This window comes from Rhinoderma darwinii, chromosome 3, assembly GCF_050947455.1.
Source record: "Rhinoderma darwinii isolate aRhiDar2 chromosome 3, aRhiDar2.hap1, whole genome shotgun sequence".
Taxonomy (NCBI): domain Eukaryota; kingdom Metazoa; phylum Chordata; class Amphibia; order Anura; family Rhinodermatidae; genus Rhinoderma; species Rhinoderma darwinii.
Window position 1 is genome coordinate 183183940 of NC_134689.1, and position 18519 is coordinate 183202458.

The following is an 18519-nucleotide window of genomic DNA, read 5'->3' on the forward strand; positions in this document are numbered from 1 at the left end:
GCGAGAGGGAGAAGAATAATGTAACGTTTAAAAAAAAAAAAAAAAAAAAAAAAAAAAACACTTTTTTTTTCAATAACATTTTTCTCTATAAATAAATTTGTCTATCTGCTACACGGCGACTTTGGCAACGCACGGCACAGGTCAACCAGCCAAAGAACGCTATGTCCCGGAGCCTACATTGCATGTAATAAACGTCAATGTGGTTGTGTCGCAACTCGCAAGTTACCACGACACGACAGTTGCAAGAAATCCAAACTGTCGTGTCGCAGTTACTTGCAGGTCGCAACGCGACCCCATTGACTTTTATTACTTGCGTTGTAGGCTATGGGACATAACGATCTTTGATCGGACAGCCTGTACACTGAGTATTTTGCAGGCAGAAAAAAAATCTGCCTCAAAATTCCTGAAGGAAAAGGCAAAGTCTGTTTCGGATTACAGTACATGACAAGTAGATGAGATTTTACAAAACTCATCTGTATGCTGCAGTCATTTAACACGGCAGATTTTCAAATCTTTGATATGTCGTTAAATTAATACTTTGAGGTCTGCTTTCCATAAAATAATCATTTTTGGGGTGTCAAAGGGGTTTTCCAGTCCACAAAAATTGATGACCTATCCTCAGGATAAGGCCATATTCACACAACAGGGTTTCCCAGCCATATGACGGCCGTTCAAAAAATGTCCGTCACACGGCCGCAGTAGGAACAATAGATCCCAAATGGGACTATTCACACAACCGTTTTTTTGACGGCCTGGTAAACCGGGACGTCAAAAAATGGGACATGCCATATTTTCGGCCGTTCTCCCGGCCCCCATAGAAGTATATGGGGTCGGGTAATACACGGCCATCATTTGAATGAGTTCCGAGTGACGGCCGTGTCTGCCGTCGCTCACTCTCTCTCCTCCTCGCGGTGCGAAGTGCATGTGAGGAGGGTATTTTGTTGCCCCTGTAGGAGCTTTGGCAACACTGTGGCCGGGGATTTGGGATTCCGCTCCAGGAGAAGTCCCTCACTTCACTGTCCGCTACAGGAAGGTAGGGGGTTGCCATCTCTGGGGGGTGACTATGTACAAGGGGGCTGTGTAGCACCATCTACAGGGGGACTGGGTGGCACTACCTACAAAGGGGACTGGGTGGCACTACCTACAAAGGGGACTGGGTGGCACTACCTACAAAGGGGACTGGGTGGCACTACCTACAAAGGGCAGCGTGTGGCAAAAAAATGTACAAATGAAATTCATCGGATTTTAAAACGGACAGGGAAAGAAAACGGATGTAAATCGGGTCAAAATCGGCCATTGAAAATGGAAACACGGCCCGGAACGAATGCAAAACGGCCTGGAAAAACAGTCATTTTTATCGGCCGACAATCGGACCCCGTCGTGTGAATAGAGCCTTAGGCCTTATTCACACGACAGGGTCCGAGTGTCGGACGATAAAAACTGCAGATTTGGGCCGTTTTTCCTCCATTCCGATTCCGTTCCGTGTTGCCGTTTTTAACGACCGATTTTGACCCGTTTTGCGTCCGTTTTTTTCCCTGTCCGTTTTAAAATCAGATGAATTTAATTTAAAATTGTTGCCACACAGCCCTCTGTAGGTAATGATACCCAGCCCCCTGTAGGTAATGATACCCAGCCCCCTGTAGGTAATGATACACAGCCACCCGGCAGGTAATGCCACCCAGCCACCCGGCAGGTAATGCCACCCAGCCACCCGGCAGGTAATGCCACCCAGCCACCCGGCAGGTAATGCCACCCAGCCACCCGGCAGGTAATGCCACCCAACTCCCTGTATGTAATGCCACACAGCCCCCTGTAGGTTGCACCCATCTCCCCCTTCCAAGAGAAGTCACTGACTTCAATGTCCATATATGTCAATATATTCCCGGCCGGGAAACCCCGTCGTCTGAATAAGGGCTTAGCGGTGGCCCGTCTCCCCGCAGCCCCACCGATCAGCTGTTTTGAAGGGGCCGCGATGCACATACCATCGTCGCTTCCCCTTCATTTCCTTTACTGCTCACACTGAATCGCGGACTCACTTGTAGCGGCAGTTCACAGTATGAGGCCTAATTCACACGAACGTGTCTGTTTTGCGCGCACAAAAAAAAGCTGCGTTTTGTGCGCGCAAAAGTTCAGTGTGGCATCCGTATATGGTGCGTGGCTGTGATTTTCACGCAGCTGGCATCATTAGGACACGGTTTTTATTTTACAAACCAGTAAAGTAGGAGGGGCTTTTATGCTTCACTTCACTTAAACAACTGTAGCGCGTGTCACCCGGAAGGGATACCGTGTGCCGTGCGCGATTTGCACGCACCCATTGACTTCAATGGGTGCGTGCTGCGCGAAATACGGGCAAGTAAAAGGACATGTCGTGAGTTTTATGCAGCGGACACACGCTGCGTGAAAATCACTGACAGTCTGAACGTCCGCATAGCCTATCATAGGCCCGTGAGACGCGCGTGATTTTCACACGCGTATCACGGACGTAATATACGTTTGTATGTATAAGGCCTTACACTATAAACTTGAATGGGAGAAGGCTGTAATACTGTGAACCGCCGCCACAAGTGTATTTGCGATTCACAGTGTGAGCAGTAAAGGAAATTAAGTGGAAGCAGAACTCGAATAATCACTGTGGCCCCTTCAAAACAGCCGATCGACGGGGGTACCAGGTGTCGGTACCTGACTGATCAGATATTGATGGCCTATCCTGAGGATAGGCCATCAGTTTTTGTGGACTGGAAACGCCACAACATCTGTAATGGTCGTATGGTGTCAGCGAACCAGCTTTGGAAATTTTTTCTCTAAAAGCCAGTTTGTGCACCATTCTGTGTAAGCGCCACCTTTTGCCCAGAGTGAAAGAAATGCACACATATTTGGTATCATTGAAGTCGGTAGAAGTTGCCAAATATGTGTTCAGGTGTGTTTACCCAGTGGCATGCACCAGATGTATATAAAAAAAAAAAAACACATTCACATTTTTTTCAACTTTATTTTCCATTTTTCATTCCATATTTTTTAAAGAAGTTCAATATATCTTATTTTTTTACACAATATGGAAGCCCAATGTGTTCTGAAAAAAACAAGACCAAATACATGTAGGTTGGAAAAATAATAGAACAGCAATTTGCTTTTAAATTGGCACACTTGAGAATGCCAGGAAGAAGGGTAAAGCTCCTGGTCAGGAGGTGGTTAAAGACACTTTCAAAACAGTCTAGGGAGGCGTAATATAAGGAATTACCTGGAAATACAGAGTATATTAACCCCTTAATGACCAGGCCATTTTGCTCGTTAATGACCAAGGATTATTTTTTGTTTTTTCACGGTCGCATTCCATGAGTCGTAACTTGTTTTTTATTCCGTCGACATAGCCGTACAAGGGCTTGTTTTTTGCGGGATGAGTTGTATTTTGTAATTGTACCATTTTTAGATGCTTATAATATATTGATTAACTTTTATTAACTTTATTTTAGGAGAGAGTTGAAAATAAGCTGCTATTCCAGCATTGATTTTCACGTTATAAATTTACACCGTTTACTATGCCGCGTAAATAACATGTTAACTTTATTCTATGGGTCGGCACGATTACGGGGATACCAAATATGTAAAGGTTTTATATGTTTTCCTACGTTTGCATAATAAAAACCCTTTTAGAAATTACTTGTTTTTGCATCGCCGCATTCCAAGAGCCGTAATTTTTTTATTTTTCCGTCAATGTGGCCGTATGTGGGCTTGATTTTTGCGGGCCAACGTGTAGTTTTCATTAGTACTATTTTGGGGTACATAGGACTTATAGATTAACTTTTATTTAAGTTTTTATGGTGGGAATGGGAGAAAAGAGAATTTTGCCGTTGTGTTTTGCGTTTTTTTTTTGGACGCCGTTCATCCGGCGGTTTAATTAATGTGTTAATTTTATTGTTGAAGTTGTTACGATCGCGGGGATACCATATATGTGTATGTGTTATTTGTTTTGACAATTTTACTAAATAAAACCACTTTCTGGGCAAAAAAAGTAGTTTTATTCGATTTTGACTGTAAAAATTTTTTTTTTCCCCCCACAAACTTCATTTAAGGCCTCATGCACACGACCGTAGCCGTGTGCACGGCCGTGATTTTCGGGTCGGCCGGCTGCGGACTGTCAGCCGCAGGCCGCCCGCAAATCGCGGGACATGCACATGGCCGCGGCCATTGTTTTCAATGAGCCCGGACCGCAGAACCGGGCCGTAATAAGACATGCCCGTTCTTTCTGCGGTCCGGGTTCCCGGGCCGTGCACGGACCGCAAAAACTACGGTCGTGTGCACGGCCCCATAGAAAAGAATGGGGCCGCAATTCTCCCGTGGATTTTCGGGAGAATTGCGGCCGCAAAAACACGGTCGTGTGCATGAGGCCTAACTGCTTTACATTTTTTAAAGGATACTTAGAAATTGCATCTCAAAAACAATAGATTTTTTAATAATTGTAAATTAGAAAAATGCTTATAATGTATATACTTTAACCCCTTCCCGACATTTGACATATCCATACGCCAAAGTCGGGTAGTGGAAGTATGGAACGGGCTCACGGAGTGAACCCGCTCCATACGATGCGGGTGTCGGCTGTATGTTACATCCGAAACTTCAGATCCCGCACGTTTAACTCAATAAATGCCGCGGCCAATAGCGACCGCAGCGTTTAAATCGTTAGAAAGAAGGGGGCGACCCCCTCTAATAGCTGATCGCGCCCCTCGCCCAATCGTGGGGTGGCGATGGTTGCTATGGCTGCCCAGCTCTGCCATCTTTGTGCTCCTATTAAGTGCTGCCTCCGGCAGGGCTTTATAGGAGACTGTCAGAATCACGATATACTGAAATACATTAGAATTGCAGTATATAGTGCAAGCGCTGGTTGAAGTCCCATAGGGGGACTAATAAAAATTTTAAAAAAGCAAAAAATTTGTAAAATATGAATTATTTTTTTTATGTAAAAAAATATAAAAACTTTTTCCCATTTTCCCCCTAGAGCATAGGAAAAAAAACAATAAAACAAACATAATTGGTATTGAACTATTACAATATATAATTATTTAACCCGCACATTGTACGCCGTAAAAAAAAATGTAAACGCCAGAATCGCTCTTTTTTGGTCACCTAATCTCCCACAAATTTTTTTATAAAAAGTGATCAAAATGTTGCATGTACCCCAAAATGGTATAATTAAAAACTACAGCTTATCCCGCAAAAAATAAGCCCTCATACCACTTAGTCGACAGAAAAATAAAAAAGTTATGTCTCTCAGAATTTGGCGATACTAAATAAATTACATTTTTTACACTTAGAATATAGAAAAAAAAAACTATATATATATATATATTTGGTATCGCTGTAATCGTATTGACCCATAGAATAAAGTTAACATCTTGTTTTAATTGCACAGTGAATTCCGTAAAAACGACGCGCAAAAAACAATGGAGGAATCGTTTTTTTCACTTTCTAGCCCACAAATAAATTTTTCCGTTTCCTAGTACATTATATGGCACAGTAAATGGTGCTACAAAAAACTACAACTCGTCCCGCAAAAATCAAGCCCTCTTAGGACTATATCGACGGAAAAATAAAAAAAAGTTATGGCTTTTAGGAGGGGAGGAAAAAACGAAAATGAAAATCTGAAAAAAGGTTCCAAGAAGGTACGTCAATCAGGAAACAAAAATTAAAAAAACGTCTAACAGAATGCAGGGAGGTAAAGATATTGGTCTTGAAGATGACCTAACCCTTTGGCGACGTGAAATAACTGCACATCACAGCCACCAAGGGAGGGGGGGTACGGAGCACGCTCACGGGCTGGGCCCCGGTTGCATGTTATGACGACAGCTTCTAAGCTGTTAGAAACAGAGGGGCGGCTCCGTATGTCAGCCAGTCCATTCGCTTCCCTGCGACATGAATCCGTGGTGCCGATGGTGGTCATGGCAGAGGCAGGTCTTAATCTATTAATGACCAGCCTATTTTAGGCATTAATGACCAAGCCATTATTTACCTTTTACCATCGTCACATTCAAAGAGCTATAACTTCTTTTTTTGTGTCGACATAGCCGCACAAGGACTTTTTTTAAAACATTTTTTTTTACTCCTACTAGGGGACTTCATTATGCGATCATTTGATCGCTTTTATAATACACTGCAATACTTCTCACGGGTGTGCCAATAGGGGGAGAGTGAGCCTCCTCCCTCTAAAACCACAGATGCAGGGGTCGCTATAGACCCACCCGCTTGTGCATTTTTTCTGAAAGCAGGGAGCATTAATTGCTCCCAGCCGTGCTGCTTTATTCTGATGCGGCGCCGTAAAAAGGCCTATGCATCAAAATAAAGCCTGTTAGGGACCGCAGTGAAAAGGCATATTGGCGGTCATTAATGGGTTAAAGGATTTTTTTAGTTTCAGAAAATTTATTTTCTAACAGTTTCTGTATCGTTTTCAAGATCTCTGCTTGTTGTTATTCAGTAGGAACATTCATTGTTTACTTCTAGTGGATAAAATTCTATCCTGGTCATGTGATGAATACACCGCTCATTACAGTTACAGTAGGTGTATCAGATTTGCGTCTTCTAACGATCCCAGCACCTGTGTGTCATCACATGACCATAGAAAGGACTTTATACACTGAAAACAATGAATGTTCCTCTAGTGACTAGCATGATGTGATGCGGCCGATGCTGCACTAATGAGCGGCGCCGCCGGCCCTGAAGGCAGAGCAGAGACGGCCACGTCACATGCTGATCACGTGGCCACAGCAAATGTGCTACGCGATCGGGAGCTGTACACAGCCGCTCTAATGGTGGTGATCAGAGAAACCTATGATGGCCCCTTGAATGCCACAATGAAAGTGGACTGTGGCATTTTAAGGGAAAACGAGAAGGGGGGGGGGGGTATCCCTGTGACACAATCGAGGGACATACATTACATAAAATACATACATTATATGGACAGAGCTCAGGGTCCATTGAAGGAACCCAGGGCTGTCTGACCACATTTACTCTTAGGGCAAACTTAGGTATGCCCTAACAACTTCCTGTGTACTATCAGTACACAGGCTAATGTACCAGAAAATAGATATATACCAGTACATTAAAGTAAAAAATGATATGTTAAATTTAAAAAATCTGTCAAGAATACACAAATGCACATTATTTTACAATAAACATTATCAAAAATATACAAAACCCAAGCCCTCCAAGCCTCCTAGGGACATCATTTCCAGGCTCTTCAGCTCTGGAGTCCGAGAGAACATTCTACGGAAGTCCAGAAACACAGAACACCTTCAATTTGAAAGCTCACACGTCTCCATCTTCCAGGACCTCTCCACTATTACACTTTCTAAAAGAAGGATTCTAAAGCCGCTACCTGATGCCCTCAGACGACAACGTATTCCATACCGGTGGCTTTTTCCCGTTAGGGGTCCATCACCGTAGTTAGGTTTAGCGTCAGAGAAGCTCGAAATAATCTAGTTAGGTTTATTGTCAGGCACCAGTCCCCGTAGTTAGAATTAGTGTCAGAGAAGCTCAGAATAATTTAATTCGGTTTAGTGTCAGGGAATAGTCGCCATAGTTTGGGCTTCCCCGAGACTAAACCTCTCGTTCTATAAAAACACAATTTTTTGTTTAAGTAGCAGCCCATTGCTCCTAGTTAGTGAAGCAAACCAACATGTCCCAACGGACATTTGCTGCCGAAGAGGCATATTCATTTCTTGCCTCAGACACAGACCTGTCGTATGGTGAGACTCTTATCAACCTCCTCATCCATTGATGAAGAGGAATCCCCTAGGAGACGCCCCAGGACCACCACTACAGTTGAAACCCCCGAGAGAAATGACCCCGCCGCAGTTGAAACCCCCAAGCGAAGTGACCCAATTTGGACCCCCACACCAGGCATTTATGAGCCCTAAATCCCTGAGTACACGGGCATCCCGAGGATCAAATTTAATGTGGCAGGGCTCAGTGAAATGGACTTTTTCAAGTTCTTCTTCACGGATGACTCTATAGAGCCTAGGCCTCATTTACACGAGCGTGTGCGTTTTGCGTGCGCAAAAAACGCAGCGTTTTGCGTGCGCAAAAGGCACTTGACAGCTCCGTGTGTCATCCGTGTATGATGCGCGGCTGCGTGATTTTCACGCAGCCGCCATCATAGAGATGAGCATAGTCGACGTCAGTCACTGTCCATGGTGCTGAAAGAGTTAACTGATCGACAGTAACTCTTACAGCACCCTCGACAGTGCATTCCGATCACCATATCGAGTAACCTGTTTAAAAAAAAAAAAAAAAAGAGGTTCGTACTTACCGAGAACTTCCCGGCCGTTGCCTTGGTGACGAGTCCTTGGTGACGCGCCTCTCTTGACATCTGGCCCCACCTCCCTGGATGACGCGGCAGTCCATGTGACCGCTGCAGCCTGTGCTTGGCTGCAGCTGTCACTTGGACTGAATTGTCATCCCGGGAGGTCAGACTGGAGGAAGAAGCCGGGAGTTATCGGTAAGTCAGAACGTTATTTTTTTTTTTACACGTTCACGTATATTGGAATCGGAAGTCACTGTCCAGGGTACAGTTTAACTCTTTCAGCACCCTGCCGGGTTCGGTGAAAACGAGTTCGGCCGAACCCGGTAAAGGTTGGTTCGCTCATGTGTAAGACACTCCGTTCGGATGTTTGTAAACAGAAAAGCACGTGGTGCTTTTCTGTTTACATTTAGTTTGACAGCTCTTGCGCGAATCACGCAGTTCGCACGGAAGTGCTTCCGTGCGACCTTCGTGGTTTTCACGTACCCATTGACTTCAATGGGTGCGTGAAGCGCGAAAAACTCAGAATTTTAGAACATGTCGTGAGTTTTACGCAACGCACTCGCGCTGCGCAAAATTCACGAATCGTCTGCACTGCCCCATAGAGTAATATAGGTGCGTACGACACGCGTGAAAAGCACGCGCGTATATTACGCTCGTGTAAATGAGGCCTTATGGTCTGCCAGACAAATTTATATGCCCAACAGTATATTACGAAGAACCCCACATCATTTTATGCTCAATCCCATAGGTGGACCCTTGTAGACACAGCAGAGTTGGGCAAGTTCTGGGGACTTCACTTTAACTTATACTACACCCCGATGCACCGTATGGCCATGTCCAGGATGCCTTATGAGGCAATACTTAGCTTCTTAAATTTTACTGATAATGAGCAGTGCCCAGCCCGAGATGACTCCAGTTTTGAATGTTTGTATAAAGGGAGACCCCTAATAGACCATTTCAGTGCCCGGTTTGCCCATGCATACACCCCCGAGAAGTGTATTTCTATTGACGAGTCCTTGGTACATTTTAAGGGGAGGCTTAAATTCTGCCAGAACCTGCAGAGTAAGAGGGCAAGGTATGGCATGAAGATGTATAAGCTGTGCGAGAGTGCATCAGGGTATACCTACAAATTTAGGACATACGAAGGGAAGGACACCAGTATTCAGCCCCCAGAATGCCCCCCCCCCCCTTTACTGGGAGTTAATGCAAAAATTGTGTGGGATTTGGTACACCCACTGCTGGACCAGGGTTACCACCTCTACCTGGATTATTTTTATACCAGCGTCTCACTCTTCAACTGCCTCGCTTCCAGAAGTCCTGCGGCGTGCGGCACTGCTAGAAGAAATCTGAGAGGCCTCCCTAAGACTCTGCAGGGCAAACACTCAGAAGGGGTGAGAGCAGGGCACAATCCAGCAGTAACATATTGTGTGTCAAGTACAAGACAAGAGAGATGTCCTTGTATTGACAATACATGCCCACACCAGTACCCATGTACCTGTACGAGGTACCAGTACAGAGACCCCCAAACCAGACTGCATCCTGGACTACAATAGGTACATGGGAGGGGTGGACTTGTCAGATCAAGTCCTGAAGAGCCATGCGTAAGAAGCTGGCCGTGTACATCATACAGATGGCATTGTACAATGCGTACGTGCTACAGGCCAGAGGGGAACTTTCCTGGAATTTCAAGAGGTGGTTATCAAGAACCTAATCTTTATGGACCAAGAAGGGGGACACCCAGTACTTCTGGCCAAACGCATCGTACAAGGGCAACACTTTCCAGGAGAAGTTCCCCAAACTGGCAAAAAAGGAAAAAGTCAAAAAAAAAAAAAAAAAAAAAAGTACAAAGTCTGCTAAAAGAGGGGGATAAGGAAGGACACAATATATCAATGTGACGAGTGTCCCGAAAAACCAGGGCTCTTGATTTTCAATCTACCCCAGTTTTACTTACCCTGATGCACTCCGCACAGCTTATCCCTCTCATCTTTCCCCTCTGGGCCCTGCTGTGTGCCCAGGCAGCTGTTAACAGCCACATCTAGGGTATTGCCATACCCAGGAGAACTCACATTACAGTTTATGTGGTGTATATCTCCGGTAGCACACGCTGGGCATAATTTATCGGACACTGAAATGGCATATATGTATAGAAACTAGCAAATATCAATCTGCACGATCTGCTGCGCATTATCTTTTACACAATACCTGTGTGGTCAAAATGCTCACTACACCTCTAGATGAATGCCTTAAGGGTGTAGTTTTTAAAACAGGGTCACTTCTCAGGCGTTTCAACTGTACTGGTACCTCAGGGGCTTCTGCATACATGACTTCGCACCAGAAAATCCCCACTAGGCCAAATGGTGGTCTTTTCCTTCTGAGCCCTCCCATGAGCCCAAACGGCAGTTTATCACCACAAATGGTTGACACCAGAGACGGTGACTGTCACAATGGGTAAGAGTTCCTCTTCAGCATATGTATTTTCTTTCAGCAAAAAGGTTTCTTTATTATGTTAAACCTATTGTGCACTGAGTGTTTAATTTTTGGCTGATAACATAGCTATTGCCCTGATTTTGCCTTATGATATGCGTTTTCTACTTGGTTAAACTGAGCTATGCATCTTGCTCATGTATAGTACTATTGCCTTTCTCATCTGGCTCTATTCAGGGGCATTGATTTACTCATTTATTTATATTTAAATTATATTTGAATTGAAATAATTTTTCTGTTGCTGAATAGGTTCTCTTGCCGGTCAATGTATCAGAATATATACATCATACAATTGTAATATACTGCTAATTTATTTCTGTGATTAAACTGTGTCGCCTATTACTCATGTATTTGGATGCATTATGTATATTCAATCTGGTTGTCTTTCTGCACTGTGGAAATCATCTCTGTTTTTAACATATGTGTTATTTTAGATGAATTCAATAAAGTTACTTTGTTTTGATATTATTTTGGTGTGTCAGACTCCGAACTTTAGGTTTTGCTATTAATCAGCGGGTTCCACCGTACTACCATGCTTGAGTCCCCATAGATACTATGTATTAAGTCAGATATATGACTAGAACAAATGAACTTGGGGAATTTTTTCCGTGGTGCTCTTCATGTAGGTATACTGGTACATGGGTACTGGTGTGGCATCTCTCTTGTGCTTGTACTTCACACAATATGTTGCTGCTAGATTGTGCCCTGCTCTCACCCCTTCTGAGTGTTTGCCCAAGCAGAGTCTTAGGGAGGCCTCTCAGATTTCTTCTAGCAGTGCCGCATGCCTTCTGGAAGCGAGACAGTTGAAGAGCGGGACGCTGGTATAAAAATTATCCAGGTAGAGTTGGTAACCCTGGTCCAGCAGTGGGTGCACCAAATCCCACACAATTTTTCCATTAACTCCCAGTAAGGGGGGGCATTCTGGGGGCTGAGCACTGGTGTCCTTCCCTTCATATATCCTAAATTTGTAGGTACTGATGCACTCTCGCACAGCTTATACATCTTCACGCCATACCTTGCCCTCCAACCCGGCAGGTACTGGCGGAATTGAAGCCTCCCTTTAAAATGTACCAAGGACTCATCAATAGATATACAATTCTCGGGGGGTGTATGCTTGGGCAAACCGGGCAATGAATCGGTCTAATAGGGGTCTCCGTTTATACAAACTGTCAAAACTGAGGTCGTCTTGGAGTAGGCAATGCTCATTAGGAGAAGCGAAGTATCGCCTCATTTTAATTTTTTTTTTTAGGTTCCAGTTCAGTTCTGAAGTTGCTTTGAGGGGCCTATATATTAGACACCCCCATCAAACACCCCATTTTAGAAACTAGACCCCTCAAAGTATTCACAACAGCATTTAGAAAGTTTATGAACCCTTTAGGTGTTTCACAGGAATTAAAGCAAAGTAGAGGTGAAATTTACATATTTATTTTTGTCAGAAAATCCTTTTTATACCATTTTTTTCTATAACACAAAAGACTTTATCAGAGAAACGCAACTCAATACTTATTGCCCAGATTCTGTAGTTTTGAGAAATATTCCACATGTGGCGCTAGTGCGGTAATGGACTGAAGCACCGGCCTCCGAAGCAAAGGAGCACCTAGTGGATTTTGAGGCTTCCTTTTTATTAGGCACCATGTCCGGTTTGAAGAGGTCTTGTGGTGCCAAAACAGTGGAAACCCCCCAAAAGTGACCCCAATTTGGAAACTAGACCCCTTGAGGAATCCATTGTAGTTTTCTTGGCGTGCATGCGGCTTTTTGATCAGTTTTTATTCTATTTTTATGCGACGTGGTGACTAAAAAACAGCAATTCTACTATTGTTTTCTATTCTATTTTTATTTACAGCGCTCACCGTGCGCTATAAATGACATATTCACTTTATTCTGCGGGGCGATACGATTACGGCGATACCAGATGTTTAGAGTTTTTTTTATGCCTTATGGCGTTTGCACAATAAAATACGTTTTGTAAACAATCATTCACTTTTTGTGTTACCTTATTCTAAGAGCCAGAACTTTTTGATTTTTCAATCAATAAAGCCGTGCGAGGACTTATTTTTTGCGTAACGAACTGTAGTTTCGATCAGTACCATTTTTAGGTACATGCGACTTTTTGATCTCTTTTTATTCCATTTTTTGTGAGGTGAAGTGACCAAACAATTGTGATACGGTTTATTAGTATTTTCTTTTACGGCGTTCACCGTGCGGGATAAATAACTAAATAATTTTGTAGTTCAGGCCGTTACGGACACGGCGATACCAATTATGTATAGTTTATCTATTTTTATTAATAATAAAGGACTGAAGGTAAAAAAGGGGATTTTTACTTTTAAAACTTTTATTTTCTTATTTTTACACATCTCTTTTTTACTGTATTACTTTGTCCCATTAGGGGACTTGAGGGCAGGAGGCCCTGATCGCTATTCTAATACACTGCACTACATGCGTAGTGCAGTGTATTCGAACTGTCAGCTACTCACTGACAGCAAGCATAGTGGGTCCTGACTTTGTCAGGACCCTCTAGGCTTCCGTCGATGGCATAGCCGGACGCCATTGTTTGGTGTCCGGTTGCCATAGTCACCATCGCCGGCCGCTTTCGTGTAGCAGGCCGGCGATGGCAGCTTAAGCCCTAAAAAGCCGCGATCTCTATTGAACGCGGTTTTTAAGGGGTTAATCAGCCGGGACACAGCGATCGGTCCCCGCTGTAGGAGCTGTGGCAGCTGCAGTACGAGACTGCAGCTGTCACAGCTCCTGCATGTGTCGGGAGGACGGCCGAAACGGCCGTTACTCCCGAGACGTACTATTAGGTCATGGAGCCCGAACGATACAGCTACCATGACCTAATAGTACGTCCAGGAGTGGGAAGGGGTTAAGGGGTCTAGTTTTTAAAATGTGTTTTTTCTGGGGGTTTCTAATATATTGGTCCCTCAAAACAAACTTCAGAACTGAACAGGTACCTTAAAAAAAAGGCGCTTGAAATTTTTTCATGAGAAATTGCAGTTTATTTTCTAAGCCTTGTAACGTCCAAGAACAATAAAAGAATGTTCAAAAAACGATGCCAATCTAAAGTAGACATATGGGAAACGTGAACTAGTAACTACTTTGGGTGGTATAACCGTCTGTTTTACAAGCACATGCATTTAAATTCAGAAAAATTCTATTTTTTCAAAATTTTGTAATTTTTCTAAAAAAATAAACGCTGAATATAGCGACCAAATTTTACCACTAACATAAAGCCCTTCTTTATATTTTTGAAAAAAAAAAGGGCACCACCTGGGTAGCAGAGATGTTGTAATTACATGAAATAGTGTGCATACAGCAAGGAGACACTGCAAGTGTGAATTCAGTCTTAGGCCAGGTTCCCACAGATCAGATATGGTGCGTAAAAACTGCCCAGCGTATCCGACCTGGAACCCGCAGCATCTTCTGTCCGAACCACATTGTAGTGCGGTTCTTCGAGAGACATTTCCACTGCGGAATGCAGTGCTGGGTTAAAAAAAAAACAAAAAAAAAAAAAAACAACCATACTTACCCACTCCCCTTTTTCTGCATCTACTTCGGCCTCCCAAGATGATGTTGCAGGCCATGTGACTCTGTAGCCTGTGATTGGCTGCAGCGGTCACATGGTATGAAACATCATCCCAAGAGGCCGGACTGCAGGAAGAAGCAGAGCTTTCTGGGTAAGTACGATTTTTATTTTTTTTTCCCCCCGAGTTGTGATTTTTTTTGCGGCTAAATCACTGCGATTCCGGCGCAAAAGTCCCAACACTTAGCTTTCTGTTATGGGTTTTGCATCCCCATTGAATTCAATGGGGAAAACACGCAACAGAAAATTAACGAAAGCGCAGCATAAATTGACATGCTGGGATTTAAATTCCGCACCGATCAATTTATTAAAGTTTATGCTGGTTTCTTTCCCGCAGTGTGAGCATGAGATTTTCTAAATGTCATCCACTTTGCTGCTACGGTAAATGCTGCGGAGTTTACAGACACAGGGTTCCATTGCGGAAATTCAGCAGGGTTTATGCTACGTGGGAAACCGGCCTAAGGTTGTGTTCACAGTCAGTGTTGGGCTTCAGTTCATCAGTTCCCCTTTCCGTCGGTGGAACCGATGAACGGAAGGCCAAACGGAAACCATAGCTTCCATTTGTATTACCATTGATTTCAATGGGTTAGTTTTTTTGCGGAAACAATAGCGTAGTAGACTATGCTATTGTTTTTGCTTAATAAAAACACCTGAAACTTTACGAAACAAACGGAAACTAACTGCAACAGAAGCGTTACCATTGAAAACAATGGTAATGCAAAACAGATGCTATGGCTTCCGTTTGGCTTTCTGTTCATGGGTTCATGCGACTGAAAGGTCGAACGGAATCAAGCCTGACGTGATGTGAACAGGCCCTAACAGTTTTGACTAAATTGCTAAACGAGTATTCGGGTATGGTCACACGCAAACTCAAAAACGTCTGAAGATACAGAGCTATTTTCAAGGGAAAACAGCACCTGATTTTCAGAAGTTTTTTAAGCCACTTGCCATTTTCGCATCGTTTTTTACGGCTGTTTTCTATCGAGTCAAAGATAAACGGCTCCAAAAACGTCCCAAGAAGTGACCTGTACTTCCTTTTGCGGCCGTTTTTTTTAAGCATCCATTTTTCAAAACAACCGCGTAAAAAAACGGCCCGTCGGAACAGAACGCTGTCTTTCCCATTGAAATAAATGGGTAGACGTTTGGAGGCGTTCTGCTTCCGATTTCTCGGCCGCTTACAGCCTGAAAAACTGACAAAAATATGCCGCGTGAACATACACTTCTGGTTACATAACGTTTTTTCAACTCCCCTCCTGGTGTGTCGTGTGATGCGTATGAAAGCTAAACTGATGTTTTTCAGCCTCCCAAGTACCTCTTCGTTCAGCCCGCTCATTGCCAACAAAACTGCGGGCTGTGTCCAGCTTGTGTCGCGTGACCGGCCATAGTCCTCTTCAGACTACAATTCCCATAATTCACTGTGTATGCGCGTTCACAAGATCGGCTCACAGATTTTATCAGGGCAGAGCCGCCTGACACAGCGGGACAATGCGCATTCACGCCGCTCCTTACACACTCAGTGGATCTGAAGGGAAATATACAACGCATGCCGGATCAGCGCCAGCAGGTTGCAACCTAGGAAACCTGAAAGTAAACAAATCGGCTGGGTGGACTAATAGTGATGTTTTTTATTTTTTATTGGAGAACAGTTGAAAACTTTTAATAACGGTATATTCCAGTTTTATAACTTTTGGAAAGTGAGAATATGACACTAACTTGATCGAACCTGAGGGAACCGGTCATGCACATTATGCTGCCCTGACTAAGAGCAAAATAGTGAGTGACAGAAATGTTGATTTCCATGGGCTTTCACTTATATGCGAACATGAAGACGTTTCTGAGAAGCTTACATTCAGAGCTCGGGCAGCATCAGCAGAGATAAGGCTTCGTTCACATCTGCGTCAGGCTCTATTCTGAGGTTCCGTCTGAGCTTTCCGTCAGCATGCAGCACTGACAAACAAACGGAAACCATAGGTTTCCGTTTCCATCACCATTTATTTCAACGGTGACGGATCCGGTGCCAATGGTTTCCATTTATCTCAGTTGTGCAAGGGTTCCGTCGTTTTGACAGAATGAATAGCGTAGTCGACTACAGGGTGGATTCCGTCAAAACGATAGTACCCTTGCACAACTGACACAAACGGAAACCATTGGCACCGGATCAGTCACCATTGAAGTCAGTGGTGATGGAAACGGAAACCCATGGTTTCCGTTTGTGTCAGTCAGGGCTCCCTTCTGACGGAAAGCTCAGACGGAACATCAGAATAGAGCCCTGACGCAGATGTGAACGATGCCTAAGGGCCTGTTCATTTCCGTTCCGGGGTTCCGTCAGAGGTTTCCATCGGGTGAACCCCCGAAACGGAAAGTGAAAGCACAGCTTCCGTTTCAGTCACCACCTGCCGGATGTTCAATGGTGACTGAAACGGAAGCTGTGCTTTCACTTTCCGTTGCGGGGTTCACCAGATGGAAACCTCCGACGGAACCCCGGAACGGAAATGAATGGTGATGTGAACAGGCCCAAAGTCCAGGGTATTCAGGAGCTGCCGGGAGCTCTGCTCGCTTTCCACTCTTCGCGGATTTCTCTCTATACACAGTGGACGTCTGTCAATCAGAAGCATGGGCAGAGCTAGCGGCAGCTCATGAATACGCTGGACTCATCCCAGTATAAAAGTTCCAGAAAACCCCTTTAATGGGTTCCGCTGGGTTTCTGTCATGGTGTCCGTCGGTTTACAAAAAAAAAAAAAAAAAAAAAGCATAGCATGCTGCTCGATTTTTTTTCTGCCATTTTGGACTGGATCTGCCCGCTACCCAAACTCTTCAAGTAAATTCCTCAGAAACAGATTAGTGAAAGCCCACTAAAATCAGCAAGGACAGCATAACGTGCATGACAGATTCTGGTTACGTTCACACTACAGCAAATCCGAACTGTATCGACTGATGGTCCAGTGCAGAAATTTGAGGCTTATCTAGGAGGTGGATTTCATGCGGATTATCGCAGGTAAAATCCAGGCTGTGTGAACATAGTCCAGTAAACAGTGCCAACCACACAGTACCACAATACCTGCGCGTGCACATTTTTCCCAGTAGTGTCCTTCTAAGGCCAAGTTCACACAAAGTATTTTGACAAGTTTTTTGACGCAGAAACCGTGCCAAAAAGATAGTCAAAAACAGCCCGAAAATGCCTCCCGTCGATTTCAATGGGAGGCGGGGCGGTTTTCTCCCGCGAGCAGTAAAACCGGCTCGCGGGAGAAAGAAGCGACATGCCCTATCTTTGGGCGTTTCCGCCTCTGACCTCCCATTGACTTCAATGGGAGGCAGAGAAAACTTATTTCGCGGCGTTTTATGCAGGGAGAGGAAAATCTGCCTGCAAAATACTCCGTGTGAACATAGCCTAACCCATCAGCACATAGAAGTACGCCTGTGCCATGATTATTAGGGGCAACACACAGACACTGCAGGAAGCATCAGGCTGTGCACCCCTAATCTACAGACTTCCCGAAATCCATTCTTCAGACTCGACAAATATTATCTAGACCCAGTGTAATGTAAAACGAGTTTCAGACGCAGATGCGGCAAAAATGAGAAAACAGGCACGTGGTGGCGTACTTTGAACGCGGCGGCCATACCAGGGACTACCACAGCAGTACACAAGACCGCGTGACCAGCACATTACGAGTGTAGCACAAGGCAGAGACCGTTATTAGCAGAGTACAGATGCATGCTAGCTATGTACCTTCCTTATCTCCCGAGGGTCGCCAATGTCCCATGCATCGTCACTATCACTGCTCTCTCCGCCCCCGGGGATCATATAACTACTCGCCGCCATCTTCACCGCGTCTCCTGCTTTTTCACTGCCCACTGCCGACGTCCTTTTCACGTCATGCAGATAGAATTGCGCCCCCTGGCTGCTGCCTTCTAATACCACAATTTAGAAAGAGGCCCTTGCAAATGTCGACCTCAATGGTCTTACTATATTTATAGGTCAGTATTGTGTTTATACTCCCTCCAATCTCAATACACACAAATTATAACAAGGTTAATGCAATGATAAATATTTACTAAACCGGTTTTAATGCACTACTATTATATGTACATTGAAGGAAATGTGTCAATGCAATTTCCACATTTTTCTTTCATAATTGCACAAATGTGTGTTTTTCTT

General features: G+C 44.2%; 1 protein-coding gene across 1 annotated transcript in view; it reads right to left on the bottom strand.

Annotated features, from left to right (window-relative positions):
- Positions 1 to 18243, bottom strand: part of ASZ1 (ankyrin repeat, SAM and basic leucine zipper domain containing 1) — a 197167-nt gene extending 178924 nt beyond the window's left edge. The window contains exon 1 of the mRNA XM_075855045.1: positions 18091 to 18243. Within this exon, the coding sequence (XP_075711160.1) occupies positions 18091 to 18183 (93 nt within the window). The 5' untranslated portion in view covers positions 18184 to 18243. The remainder of the gene's footprint in view (positions 1 to 18090) is intronic.
- Positions 18244 to 18519: the final 276 nt, after the last annotated feature.